General features: G+C 50.9%; 1 protein-coding gene across 13 annotated transcripts in view; it reads left to right on the forward strand.

Annotated features, from left to right (window-relative positions):
- Nucleotides 1-2,369: 2,369 nt before the first annotated feature.
- Nucleotides 2,370-13,902, forward strand: part of SCAI (suppressor of cancer cell invasion) — a 38,613-nt gene continuing 27,080 nt past the window's right edge. For 5 of the 13 annotated variants that reach the window (XR_014949235.1, XR_014949236.1, XM_085556383.1 and 2 more), the window contains exon 1: nucleotides 2,371-3,030. Coding sequence is in view for 4 of the 13 variants with exons in the window: in XM_085556383.1 (XP_085412509.1) it covers nucleotides 2,690-3,030 (341 nt within the window). In the remaining 9 variants the exon portion in view is untranslated. Of the gene's footprint in view, nucleotides 3,031-3,370; nucleotides 3,514-3,563; nucleotides 3,692-8,541; nucleotides 12,709-13,902 lie in introns of those variants that run through there. The other 8 variants (XM_085556389.1, XM_085556390.1, XM_085556392.1 and 5 more) reach the window with 8 other exon arrangements.

Consider the following 13,902-nt stretch of genomic DNA (forward strand, 5'->3'; position numbering starts at 1 on the left):
CCTGCCCCATTCCCAGCACAGGGGCTCGGTCCCTCTCCTGCCTCCCTCTGGCATCCAGCTCCTGGGATGGGAGTGGTGGATCTGGGATCCTCACAGGGTGCTCCTGCTCCTGGGGAGGCAAGCAGCTCATGCTCCCCCTGGAGCAGCTCTGCTGGCCCCAGCAGGACACGGAGACACGGCCCCTGTGACCCTGCCCGGGAGCAGAGCCGAGCCAAGGAGCCGCTTCCCACGCAGCTCCCCGGCCCCGCGCTGTGCCAGCTCCCGCTGCCAGGCACGTCCCACCACCCCGGCTCCACACAAAGCCTCGGCACAGCCCAGGTGACATCACAGCAGCCACCCCTCCAATGCCACCATGTAGGGCAAACTCCCTGCACCACACGTGGTCAGGCCTCTGGATAAAACTAGCTTGAGGCTTACAAATCCTTAACTGAGGGAGCAGAATTAAGATATTTTTCCTAAACAGAATCTGGATCCAATCTAGGAACTCCCTAATGGATAGGGAATTTTTTATGTTCGAATGCATTGGCTGCACTAACACAAACCATGAGTGCTGCAGCCCTCACGCTCCAGCAGCACTGTGGAACTCTTCCTCACAATCAGGACCAAAAAAGGCTTTTGGAATTGCAATTCCCTCTCTGAGTCCCAAAGTACTCCACGGGGGACAAAGACAAACCATTTAACCCGTGCTGTGCTTTGCAGGTATAAAGTGTGCAATTGTGAGGCCATGGGAGTTCAGAGCTTTTTTCATACCCTGAGCTCACACAGAGAACACCTGGCCTGACACTTTCCCCAAGGGGGTTCTCCTTAGCTAAAAGCTGCCCAGGGATCTGAACCAAGCACTGACAAGTTTCCATCATGTCCTGTAAAATCCTTCAGCTAATTAATTTATTTATATTAACCCTTCAACACTGGGACAAGATAAAATTTTAAACTGTGATAAATAGTGATAAGTATTGACTGACTACCAGCATTTGTGAAAAGCTTCCAATTCTGCATCAGTCTCAGGTTAAATACTTCTTACACGTTTGGATGAACCAGCCTCACAGATCTGTACCCATCCACGCCTGTTCCTCAGAGGAAAATAAAACTGCCAGGTCTGTATTTTCATTAGCAGCTGCAGTTTAAACACTTTCTGTGAATCCTCCCATTTCCCTCCATTAGGCTGATGACTCCTTTATGGCCTCTTCACCCACCACCACCACCAAGGAAACCACCAGAGACACTTCCAAACCAAACTCCCTTTAATGAGCCATGCCCAGACCCCAGCCCCGCTCGGGGCTATGCCTTGATGGCGAATTTCCTGGCTGGGTACAAACGTTCTTTTCGCTGCTGCTTCTTGGTCTTCAGGTTCTCCTCGTGCTTGTTGAGCCTGCGCCGCATGGCCCGAGTCTTCTTGGGCCGCAGGTCCAGGGGCTTGTACTTCTTGCCCTGTTTGCAAAGACACAGCAGCTGAGCTGAGCTCCTGCCACAGCACCAGCCCCACCCCAGCCCCTTTTCCTTGGGACCATCACTACAGCCTGGACGTTCAGGAGACTCCACTAGAAACACCAGTGGATGGTAACTTCTGCAGCAACTCTGACTCAGGGTTAAGTAAAGCCTGATCTTACAAGCCCCTGTTATCCAGCACCTCTTGAAAAGATCTTTTTTCCCCAGCCAATATGACCTAATTCAAATTCCAGGAAGTGATAGTTTAAAAATTACAGAACCTTATCGAACTGAAGAATTTCTTGGTCACCTGTGAAATTATTAAATTTAAAATAAAAGAGTATCTGCATATCTGCAAACTACATCTCTAAGCAAATTCACCCCATCCCACAGAAGGGATGCTGGCAGAGCACTCTCCTGCAAAAGCAGACTCACACCAAGCCTGCAGAATTCTCGCACTAATATTTAAAAAGCAACTGTGACCAGAGAACTTTACACTGAACATAAATTATAGTTTTTCAAGTTTTAAAGCTTTTAAGCAGCAATCCTTCCCACAAACTTTGTAACTGTGAACGGTAAGAATGTAAAGGCCACTTATGGAAAATGCCTGTCCTTACCTTGTAGAACTTCCTCAAGTTCTCCTTCTGGGTCTGGTTGATGACAGTCAGGACTCTGGCAATGGATTTGCGCACCACACGGCTGCAGGGGGACAGAGAGGGATGTGAGGACAACCCGCAGGAGCTGCTCCAAGGCTCGCACCCGGGCTCCAGAGCCCTGTGCGCTCCCCTGACACTGAGCCACACCGCAGCGACCACCGGCAGCGCCCGGCCAGCACCTCTGAGCCGACACACAGCGGCCTCGGGCCCGCCGGGACGCGCTCCCTTCCACGCCGGTTTTCCGGAGCACACACCACCGCAGCCCGCGGCAGCGGCTCTCGGCACGGCGCGCCCGGCCCCACTCACATCTTGGACAGCTTGGAGGCGGCCCCGCCGGTCACTTTGGCCACGCGCAGCTGGGACAGCTCCACCTTGAGATCCTCCAGCTGCTTCAGCAGCTCCTCCTTCTTCTTCCCGCGCAGGTCCCGGGCCTTGATCTTGGCCTGCGGGCGGACAGGCCGTCAGTGCCCGCGCCCGATCCCCGGGCCCGCGCCCGCCCTCCCTCAGCCCCGCGCCGCCCCTGTGCGGGCCCCGGGCCCGCGGGATTGGGCGGACTGCCGGGACTCCCGGTCCCGACTGCCGGCGGGTCCCGGCGCCGTTCCCGCAGGATGCTGATGGATCCCCGAGTGCCGTTCCCGCGGGATGCCGGCGGATGCCGGCGGATTCCCGAGCGCGGCCCGGCTCTCTCACCATGGCGGCGGCGGAAAGGCGGAAGCGGCGCAGGGACGGGGGCGGTGCCGCGGCAGGACCGTACCAAGGCGCGCAGGCGGGGGGAGGAGCCCCGGTGGTCCCTGCCGGGCGCTGACAGGCAGGGCGGGAGGCACGGCCGGCCCCGGGCTCTGGGGCTGCAGCCCCGCGGGAACCGCTCGCTGCTGCGGCTGCCGCCCCCGCCGTCCCCCGGCCGCCGGAGCCCGGTCAGACCGCAGCCGGTGTTCTCACGCTGGCCGAGGTGCGGCACTCTTACACCGGCAGTGATGGGGACGTGATGGCGGGCGTGGCGGGAGCGGCCGCCGCGGCACGGCGGAGCAGGGGTAGGGGCAGGGCCAGGGCCAGGGCTGTGCGCACAGGCGGCCGCGCGGGACGGACAGACGGACGGACAGACGGGCCGGTCTCGCTCCCCGCGGCGCCGCCGCCGCCGTATCCAAGCAGCCGCCGCGCCTCACCGGCAGTGCGCGGGAGGGCGGGGCCTCTCGATTGACGGCCGGAGCAGCCAATCAGAGCGCCGTCTCGCCGTTAGCCCGGGCGCGCGGCCAATAGGAGCGCGCGGGGGCGGGGCGGACCGGCGCGGACCGGCGCGAGGCGGCAGCCGCGCTCCCCGAACCTCGGCGGCGCTGCGGCCGCGCCCGGACCGGCACCGTGGTCGGGAGCGGCGGGTACGGGCGGTGAGCGGGACCGTCCGGCGGCGCCTGCCCCGCTCCGGCCCGGCCTCCAGGTGCGGGGGGCGGAGCGGCGGCGCGGGCGGGCGCGGGCGGGGCGGGGGCGGGCGGGAGCGGCGGCGGCGGCTGCGGGCGCCTCAGGGCAGGCCCGGCGGCGGCGCGCCCCTCACCGCGGTCTCGCCCCCGCAGAGCTCCGGGCCCGGCGGAAGAGCCCCGCCGCGCGTGGCAGCCCAGGTAAGGCGGCAGGTGCGGGCGGGGCTGCGCGGAGCATCCCCCGGTGCCCCGGCGGGTCCGTGCCCGGTGCCGCGATGACGGGCGGCGGGGGCGGGAGCCGCCGAGGCCCGGCGGCGGCACGGCGCCGTGCTCGCCGCTGTCTTTGCTGGTAACGGAGAGGAGGAACGCGATGTGACACGTCTGACGCTTAGGCCTGGGCTGGCAGCGTAGCGGCGATGATCGCCCGAGCCATCCCCCGTTAACTTCTCCGTTCCTCGCGCTCCCTTCCCGCCCGCGGCGGGCGAGGCTGCCGGTGCTGGGCACGCCGCTGACAGCCAGCGCCGGTCGGCATCGGCAGACGAGCCCGCTGGGATGGAATGTTGCAGGATTTTACGGCAGCAGTCTGTGCAGTGCTGGATAGCCAAGCTGCCGGTTCGATGGAATCATCATGGGTTTGTTCTGATTTTAAACTTCCATCGCAGCAGTTCCCTTGTCACCGATTTTTATTTGTTTGTGTACAGAGAGGTGGCTTGAGCAGTAGGTGACATGAGATGCCCTTGGGGATAGAAGCTGGGTGGTTGTTATATTGTGTCATCCCCTCAAATTTCTTGCCTTATAAAAATGTCCATAACCTGTTTAAGCATTCAAGATCAAGGCTGCAGGTTTTCGGCTCTTGGTCTAATCTCCCACCACAGAATAAGACCTGTTTTCATCAATGTCTGAGTTGCATGTCTGTCATTTAATAACCAGACTCCAAGCTTCTATGCTTTAGCTCTGTCTGGGCCAAGCGTTTCTAGTCCTTCAAGCTGCAAAATGGACCCCTTAATATTAAAAAAAAAATAAAATCTGGATTTTGCACGAGCTATCCAAATGCAACCTATAATTCATGGCATCTTGTCCAAGCTAATGCAAAGCAGAGCTGTGAGACCCAATGAAGACTAAAATGTGAGTGAGTCTCCCTGAATGCGTGTGCTTCCCTCTGCTCCTGCAGGCAGCAGGACTGCAAATTGTAGAAAATCATCCTGGGTGTTGCTGTGGGATCTGCAGGTGCAGTTCCTGCTGGGGTCTCCTCACCCCGCCTGACCCCGTGGTGTGGTGGTTGTGCTGTCCCTGGCACGGTGGAGGAAGCACTTCGGGAGCCTGGTGCCCTGCTGGGGATCGTGTGTGTAGAAAGAAGAGGCTTCATTTTCAAATCAGATTTATACAGTCTCATTCAAGATGTTTGGATAAATTGGACCACGATTTATGTTAAATGAAAGAAAGAGTGAGTCACTTCACCAGGAGCAGAGAGCATTATTCTCCAGTCATCCTGGGCTGCTAGAGCAATACAGACAGTCGTGAATGTGATGGCCAGGTCCTTTACTGCAGAAAATAGAAAAACCATTCAAACTATATGGAGAGAGGGAATGTTGTGCTACAAAGGAGAATGTGATCATTGTTTTGTCTTGATATGTAGCTACACTACACTATCAAAATTCAGTTGGCAATCCATGTCCCTTACAAACAAGGGAATATTTTATCACAACGATGTCTAGTTGGGCTTTGCTCTATGTGTAAGAACGATACTGCGTTCTGTGCTCTTTTGAGAAAGTCGATCTACAAGTGATAAAGATGCTGAGAGTGCATTCCAGCGGGAGGAACATGAAGCTCATTGTTAATCATTTCTGTGTGCCCGTTTTATTTTGTGGAGGGAAGTAATAAAAATGGAGTGTAACGATTCAGAACATCGAGAAGCTTCTAACCCGAGCCGGTTCTGCACTGGGCTCAGATGGCCTGGCAGGGGGGGCGCAGGTTTGGGGAGGTGGGAGCCGGGGGCTGCAGCTCTCCCACGCTGCTGCTCCTGTCACATGATGCTCTGCACAGTCCCCTGCTCGCACTGCAGCTGCCTCGCCGCCGTGTGCCACTCGCATCTCCCCTCTTCTTGCATCACTTTTATTCTGCTTTAGCTCTGTTGGCGTTAAATGGAGTTGGTGATGATGTGCTGCGGCACAGATGGATAATGGGAATTCATTGGATTGTCTGGGCACGTTACTTTGTTGGCTTATCTTTTATTCTGCTTGGTTTGCTTTGGGTAAGGAAAGATCTCTGGTGTGAAAGTCTGTTCTGAGGTGGTGTTACTGTCTAAGGGGTTGCAATGGAGTTAATATTAAACAGAAACCCCCAACACCCCCACTAGTCCCCTAAAGCACAGTACAGCTATTGGACTCTAACCATAAAACCTGGATGTTGATGTCTTTTTACACAGAACTTTACTCAGTTCTCATTTTTTCATAAAAATGATTGCTTCCATTGGAGCAATCTTGGGAGAAGGACAAATATCAAGTATCAAGACCTGTACAAGCAGATTTTATAATAATTTTGTTTGGTGTTCTTGCATAAGAACATTCTGCAGGCTTGGCTTTTATGGCTAAGGTGCCCTGTTGAAGCACAAAAGCTCTGTTCAAGCTGTGTAGTTTTTAAAACAGGCTGGAAACAGAGGTATGGAATGGAGCATGTGTTGCAGCAAGAGGAGACAGTTCAAAGGAGTGGACCAAGTCGTGTGTGGGAGCTGCACTGAGGGTCAAATGGAGGTCTGGTTCTGTAAAGTATGTAAGGAAGTTGCCAACACAAATATTACCTTGCAGCTTACATGTGCTGAGAGAACGCAGCACAGCCCTGCAGTAGGGATGGAGCAGAGTAACCATCAGTCTGGTTCCCTGAGGATGTCAGTCAGGAAAGGAAGTGTGCGATGCCAGAAAGCCTGGATAGAGCTGCAGGTTTAGAGGACTTGTTGTCTGAAGTATTTTTAATTATTGCTATTAATATAATGGAACGCAGCCTAGGAGCTGAGTTTTTAAAATATAATTAAAGCAGAAGTCAGCAGAGGGATTTCTCTGCTGCGAGGCAGAGGCCCGGCTCAGGAGCAGTACCTGCTCAGGAAGGTGAATTCCCAGAGTGGCGATGCTCTCCCTGTGACTCCCAAGTGTGCTGGCAGCTCCCACCAAACACCGGCTTGGAGGGAAGAAGAGAACCGAAGGGATCAGGAAGCTTTCCCAAGCTCGTCCTGCATTCCCTTTTGTCGGAATACAGTTCCAGTTGGAAGGCAGCCACTGGCACCTTGGCCGAGGCTGGGAGCAGGCTGCAGAGTGTGACGATAGCTGCCCTCCAGATCGGGCACTGGCCTCAGCTGCCATTTGGGCCAGCCAGTAAATTATTTGGCTCGCTGGAAGGAGGCCTCTCCGTCCCACTGCTGTACAATGCAGCTCCGTGTTAGCTGTTTAATTTCAAATTAATGAGTGTACATAAAAGAGTTAAAACATCAGTTGTAGTCAGAGAAAAGAAAGAAAAATCTTTCTTGTAACTGGGATGCTTTTCAGGAACTTGGCTGCTGGGAAGGCGAGAGGCATGTGCTTTTCCACCCTGCTTTAGGTGATGGCTTAGTTCAAGGGGGCCCAGATTTGGCTCAGTCAACAGTTGTGTTGGCGTCTTGCCATCAAATGTGCATAAAATGGAGCTGACTGCAATTCCCTCCTCGCTCTAACATGGAGGGGCAGCCGGAGGGACCCGAGGCTGCCGTGCCGTGCCGCAGGTTGGCTTGGCTCTGAGGGTTACTCTGGCATGTGCAATCCCTGCAGCACGAGCTGTTGCATTGTGACTGGGTCGTTGCTTTCCAGTCCCTGGGTTGTATTTTGGTGTCTTGTCATAACTAATGCATTTCAGCCCTTGTTGTGCCTGTGATCCCAAAATCTCTCTCCTTTCTCACAGTGGCTCGTGTGCTTGTCCAGATGTAGGAGGTTCGGCTCTCATTTGCAGACTCTTCCTATGATTCTGTGGCTTATGCTCATTGCCACAAAATCGAGATAAAACACAACTGGCATTTTAGCTGCTCCAAGAACATTGTGTGTAAATAAACCACTAAATAGTTCAGCCTGTGAAATGTAAATACACACAGCTCACTGCCACAGCTGATGGTGTTTTTCTGTCTCCTTTCTACCCTCCCACCCTTGCCAAGAGTGGGCCAGCCTGATGTTTTTTTTTCCTCTTGCTCTTTCATACAAAGCAAATGACTGCTAAGTACCATGTAGGTGGTATGGAGGCACCACGACAGATTCATGATTTGAATTTGGATGAAAAGAAGCACTTGTGTCCTCTTCCACATTGCTTCTGCACCATCTTCTGGAGATTCCTAGACTCTGATGACCCAGAAATTCTTCTTTGGTCTGACTTTGAGCTTGAGCCTATTTTTAATAGCAAAGCAGTGAAGTCAGTAGAAGAGCAGAGGCCCAACTGTGATGACATTTTTAGCCTGTGCCCTTTGTTCATCCTATACACAAAAGGTCATGAACTGCAGTGAAAGAGGGATCACAGAGGGCGCAGAACAGACAAAGGTGGAACAAATTGTCAGTGGCAGAAGCATAAAGAAGAGAAGCGAAAGTTTTGTGTTCTGAAGGCGCTCGAAGGCCACGTGCATCCCGTGGTGAGATCATGTCTCTTGTGTTCAAAGTGAGTGGGCCCGGAGCGAATTCAGAGGAGTCTGCTGCTGAGGTGTGGGAGGCAGGAAGGGACTGCACGGTTTCCATGGCATGATGTTAATGAGCACCTCCGCTTTTTTCTGAGAGAAAAGATGCCAAAACTGCAGTTCTGCATACAGACAGGTGTGCTTCTAAGCAATAAAAGGATTTTTAAATACGTCTGAAACATACGAAAAGCCTGATTCTACAGACGAAGCACTTACTTGAGGTTAAAATAATGGGATCGACACTGCATGTTGTATTTTCCGACTCATTTGACTTGGAATGGAGCTGAATTTGTAGTGTTGCCTATTTTCCTACAGGAAGTCATGAGACTGTTCCTGACGAGATTTCACAGGTAATGCAGAGATGGCAGATCCCCTGAACTCTGCTCTTATTGTGAGGCTGTTTGCAGATCTTCTCATCTTCTGATGTGCTGAGGAAGGAATTATGCATTCATGTGAGAGTAGTAGACTTTCAGTTTGCAGTAATAAAATTTGTGTACCTTGTATAACAGTTCTTGTGTAACTGTGAGTGCCTGCTCTCTGCCACTTCCACTGGCTGCAGCTGGGGAATGTGCGTGTGTGGGTTTATCTTGTTGTCTTATTTATCCCCTGCCCGCTCCTTTCCCTTTTTTAGGAATGCAATTGCACGATTAGGCTTCCTCTTTTTTCTTCTTCTCTAAGCAGCTTTTAAATCCCTTGTCTGATGTAACTTGTTACTCTAGGGGGAAGGGTCCTGAAGATATCCAGTGAGTAGTTTTCACAAAATTCAAAAGAAGTTGAAGTAATGTGTTTAGTGCATCGATTAGAGGGAAGGACAGACAGAAGAAAATTGTTGTGCTGTAGGAAGCATCTGGCCAGCCCCTCAGAACACGAGGAGCCCCAGGGCAGTGGCAGCTTTCCCTGTGCTGGGGAGAGCTGGGTTTATTGGGATGCAGAGGGAAGGATCAATCCAGGTCAATGTGGGACCAGGCTCCCTGTCCCTGCAGGAGTGACTGCTGGCCCTGACTGCTCGTGCACAGGCGTGTGGGTGTGTTCATACACAGGCTCACTGGGGTTTGTGTCTTTTTATTATTTTTTAAGTGACCGCCCTCCCCCTAATCTTTAGAGGTAGCAGTATTTTTGCAGGTTAGCTGTAAAAATGTGTACTTTAGTAGGAAAACCAGTTTCTTGGAGAATTCCCAATAGGAGGTAGTTGCTAGACATAGTTGCATTTGCAGGTGATTTTGCCAGCCCCACTGTAATTTGTATATAAAGTCAGTAATTCATTTCTCCTTAGTGCCCTTTGAAGTAACAAACATCCAGGCAGAGAGAATATGATCTGACCAACATTACCAGTTAAATACAACAGCTACTTGTTTCTGTTTCTTAAGTTAAAGTTGCTTATCATTGTGGCATTCAGACAAAAGTGTCCCTAAAGCCCAGGCTGTGTCCTTTTCCTTGTGCAGTCCACGAGCATGTCCCCAGAGCACTGGGCAGAGCTGGGGCACAAACTGGGGTTGTTCTCTGAGCTGGCCCTGGGCACTGCTGGCCCCCGGGACTGAGCCTTGCCAGGAGCTCAGGTGTGGGCTCAGCCTGCTCCCAGATGCCTCCCGCAGCATCCAGTGAGCTGCTGGAACAGGAGAGCTGCAGCCACTGCAGTGCAGACGTGCCCTGAGGTGAACAGTGGTTGGGGTGAGGAATGTCTGTGATTTGCTCCAAATTTTACGAAAAATCTTGGAATCGTAAAGAAATCTTTCTCCTCCTGCCTACATTTTGTAAAGAAATGGTTTGATGTATAACTGCTCATTGCCATTCCCTCTGAATTCCTGACTCCAGCAGGCTGTGAGGTTTTCAGTGCCTGTCTGGGGAAATTGCTAATTATTTATTTCAATTTTTCTTGGGCAGAACTGAGTGGTGTCTTGGGAACTTCAGAGCAGTGGCCCTTGATGGAGAGTTAGGTATTCTGGCAAGAGGAATGAATCTGGTTTCTAATGCATTTTGTGTTGTCTGAGGCTCTGTCAGGACTAGCACTCTGAGCAGATCACATGGAAACACACAGATGGTTTTCCCAAAACGTGAAGTGTAGCGTTGAAAGAAAACATGAGACATGAGTGTGCCAGTCTGCAGAAGAAAAGGACAGGCAGACAGGGAGCCAAGGTAGGCATCCTGCTTGGTGAAGGTAAGATGGGCTGGTTTTTGACAGAGTTTTGAGACATGATGGTTCCAGGCTTTGTGTATGGACGATTAGGAGGTTAGTTTTATCTGTGTTAAATTTGCAGATAAGGAATAGATACCAGCTGGGTGCCTGGTTTTGTGTCACATCCCCTTTTGGCAGTGATGCTGTGGGAGACGTGTCAGGATGAAAAGTGGAAAGAGAGCTGGTCTGTGACTCAAGGTTTGACAGCTTTAAAATCCTGATAGACTGGAATGTGTTTTCCACCACTGGTTTTTGTAGGGAGCAGTTCTAGGAATATCTTTGGGGAAAATCCTGTATCAACAAGACAGATGAACAAAGTGTGTTTCCTTTTGGTTTTTGGTTACTACTTGTGCCTCTAAACAGGGAATGGGAAACATTTGAAAGCCAGTCAAGATTCCATAACTGAGAAGAAGTGATGGCTTAAAAGAAGGCAGTTGAGTCGTACAAGTGTTCTGTCAGGAGGTCAGGGTGCTGTATTCAGGAAACTGCTCCTAATTCTGCCTGTCCTCACTGATACATGAGCTTACAGACCTCTGACATCCTCCTGTGCCCTGTGGTTACACCGTGGCTGCACGTTGAGTGTGTGAGGTTCCCTTTGTTCCTACACGTCGGTGGGGAGTTGTGGCCATCCCTTCCAGGAGGCAGCTGAATGGCAGCTCACAGACATGCTGGCTATGTAGCAAATCTGAGAGGAGGTAATGCACTTACTGGACACATCCATGCTGGACTTGCACCGTCAGCTTGGTTTCCCTGACCCAGAGCTTTCCCTCAGGCTCACGGAGCCTGCCTTGCTTTGCAGGCTTGAATCCCAGGGCAGGGCCAGCAGGGAGTGCATGCCATTAACTTCAGCACTGCTTTCCCTTCCAGCTAAGCCTGGAAAACCTTAGCCAAAAGACAGCAAACCACAGGGAAGTGGAGATGTGTGTGATGTAAGTGACATCTGACTTTAAAAATACTGGCCAGCACAGTGAAACCTCTATCCGTGTCCCATATCCCTCCTCCCTTCAGCTCCAGCTTTAACTGCCATCCTCTGGGGTGTCCGTGAAGCTTTGCTACATGGGTGCTGCAATGGGATGAATTTGTAAAATCCAGTAATGTATTGCATTCAGCAAACCTGGAATTGTGTGTTCTGAGGGCTTGTCGGGAAGAACCTGGCACACCAAGTGTGGGGCTTGGCGAGCACGGGCTTTCTGCCTTGTATGGCCTGAGGAGCTGGCAAAGTCTTTGAGAGAATAAGTTCTGCTGGAAGCCACCATTTTCTGACTTATTCTAACAGTCTTTTAAACCAGTGTTTCAATGTCTCCTTCTGCAGACTCTGGAGAGCATTTTTTAATGTGTTACTTAAGAAAAATTGTCATGCAAAACAGCCCAACAGTTTCTTTTGCATGAAAGAAAGCAAACAGCATCAAACAGAGAACAAGAAATAAAGTAGGTGATATTCCTGGTGTAGTTGAGCTGTCAAAACTTGTCTGTCTGCAGACAAGCAGGGATCCATGTGATAACTTCTAGTATCAAAGGGAAGGAGAGGTCCCCGTTGTGGATGTGCTCCTGGTTGTTTTTTATTTACATTGTTCATTTGGAGCTGAGCAGTCCCTTAGGAAAGGAGCTGTATTCCTCCCCTTACTGTGCCCACTTGCTGTTCTAATAATAATTCTCCCTCCTGTCTGTACTGCTGCTGCATTACAACACAGTCCTTAGTGCAGGAGCACCTCCTCCTCTCCCGAGCTGCTCCTGATAGTAGCTCTTCCTTTGTACAGCACCAAATACCACCCCCTTCAGAGCATGGTAAGCCAGAACCAGTGCATGAGATAACTAATTCTATTTTCCTCCTCTGTCAGCTGGAAAAGCCAGCTTCATGTGTCTCTCCAGCCTTCCGATACCTTTCACATTGGCAGGCTATGGATTTTCTTGTGTATCTTTTACTGATTGCATAAATGGCCTCTTCACAGTGGGTCTGGTGAACGACTCCTTGCATGTGAGAAGTACTTGGTTTTAAAAAACAACCCAAAGCCTAGTTGGTTTTATTTGCCTGTGCCAGGGCTGACACAGGTTATGTTGGCCGTGGTTGGGGTTGTTGGGTAGTATGACTTAAGGGTGATGTAAAATAAAATTCTCTGCCATGAAATTAAAAGACTGATATCTAGATTGTATGAAACATACTTTGCAACTTAAGCAAGCTCCTCAATTTTTGCAAATGTATCTGAAGCTGCTCTGGAGTGCCTGAACTGCCACGGTGGAGCACAGAACCTACGGGCTCGCTGCAGGATTTAGGTCACCCTTGCTGTGGAGCACACAGGACCTGGGGTATTGTCCCTCTTCCTGAAATTCCTGATCACCTCCTGGCTGCTTCTGACATCTGTTTTTTAGGTCTCACTGTTCACTTCAATCTCATATGTTGGTGCTTTAAGTACTTGGTGTTGTTTGTTCTGTGCTGTGTAAATGTGAATGTTTGGAGGTTTCAGGCACAGGCTGGTGTTCACAGTCTTCACGTCCTTCTTGCCAGGCTCATCCCAAAGCTTGTGACATCTGGGTGGTATTGTTTTGGACTCTGGCACCCATATTGCAGTTACCTGACAATACAGAAATGCTTTTTTCCTTTTTCTGGAACTCTTCAGCAAGTGGTCTGTGCAGTGCCCCCATGGCCTTGCACTGGTGTTCTGGTGGGCTCTCACATGGGTGTGTAAAAACAAATCTTTGTGGGCTGCATCTTGTCTAAACTGGGGAATCATGAGACTGCTTGGCTGGCAGGTTGGGCCTCTAACTTACCCCAAAAGCTGTGTGGAAACTGCCAGTTTCTCCTGCATTTGTTAGGCGTGAGGTATTTGTTCAGGGAGGCATTTCTGAAGCCTCTTCAGTTATTGTGAAGGATATTTTGTGGCAGTTGCTGAAAGATGCTTCTGGGTGCTTCCTGATGTCTGGAAAGAGGGAGCTTTGCCATTTCCTGGCTTGGACTGGGACATGTAGGTAATTGTTTGTGCAAATAGCATCCCAACAGAGCTGCTGCACAAATGGAAACCTGTTGCTTAACAGAAATACACCAGAACTGGCAGAGAAGCTGCTAGAAGTAAAAGCTCTGCATGTGCCCAGTTAGAGGTGTGTTTATCTTGCACAAAAATCCTGAGCATGGCAGAGCTGAAGACCTAGCAGCCATTTCCAGAGCTGTTTCATTGTTCTTTCTGCTGCAAAATCTAGCTCATCTTTATATGCTCAAAAGGATAATTTGATCAGTGTATGTTTAGAGTAAGATTTTTAAAAGCCACTCTGCCTCTGTAAACTTTCACATTCCCTTACTTACTCAATACTACTATTATCTACATTATATCTTAGATTTTTTTTTGGGTGATTATAGTACAATATAAAATTTTACTCATAGAAAGAGTAAAAATGGATCTGTAGGTATGATTGTGGGCAGTGCAAGCCATGGAATGAAACAGTCATGAGGATGCAGAGAGGAAGGATGGTAGGGTGCTTTTTAGCATTCTGGCTAAATTTGCCTTGTTTTAGCAATAGGAGCCATTGAGCTACAGTTTTCAGAAGTAACAGAGGAAAATGAAATGTCAA

This window comes from Lonchura striata, chromosome 17, assembly GCF_050655825.1.
Source record: "Lonchura striata isolate lonStrDom1 chromosome 17, ASM5065582v1, whole genome shotgun sequence".
Classification (NCBI taxonomy): Eukaryota; Metazoa; Chordata; class Aves; order Passeriformes; family Estrildidae; genus Lonchura; species Lonchura striata.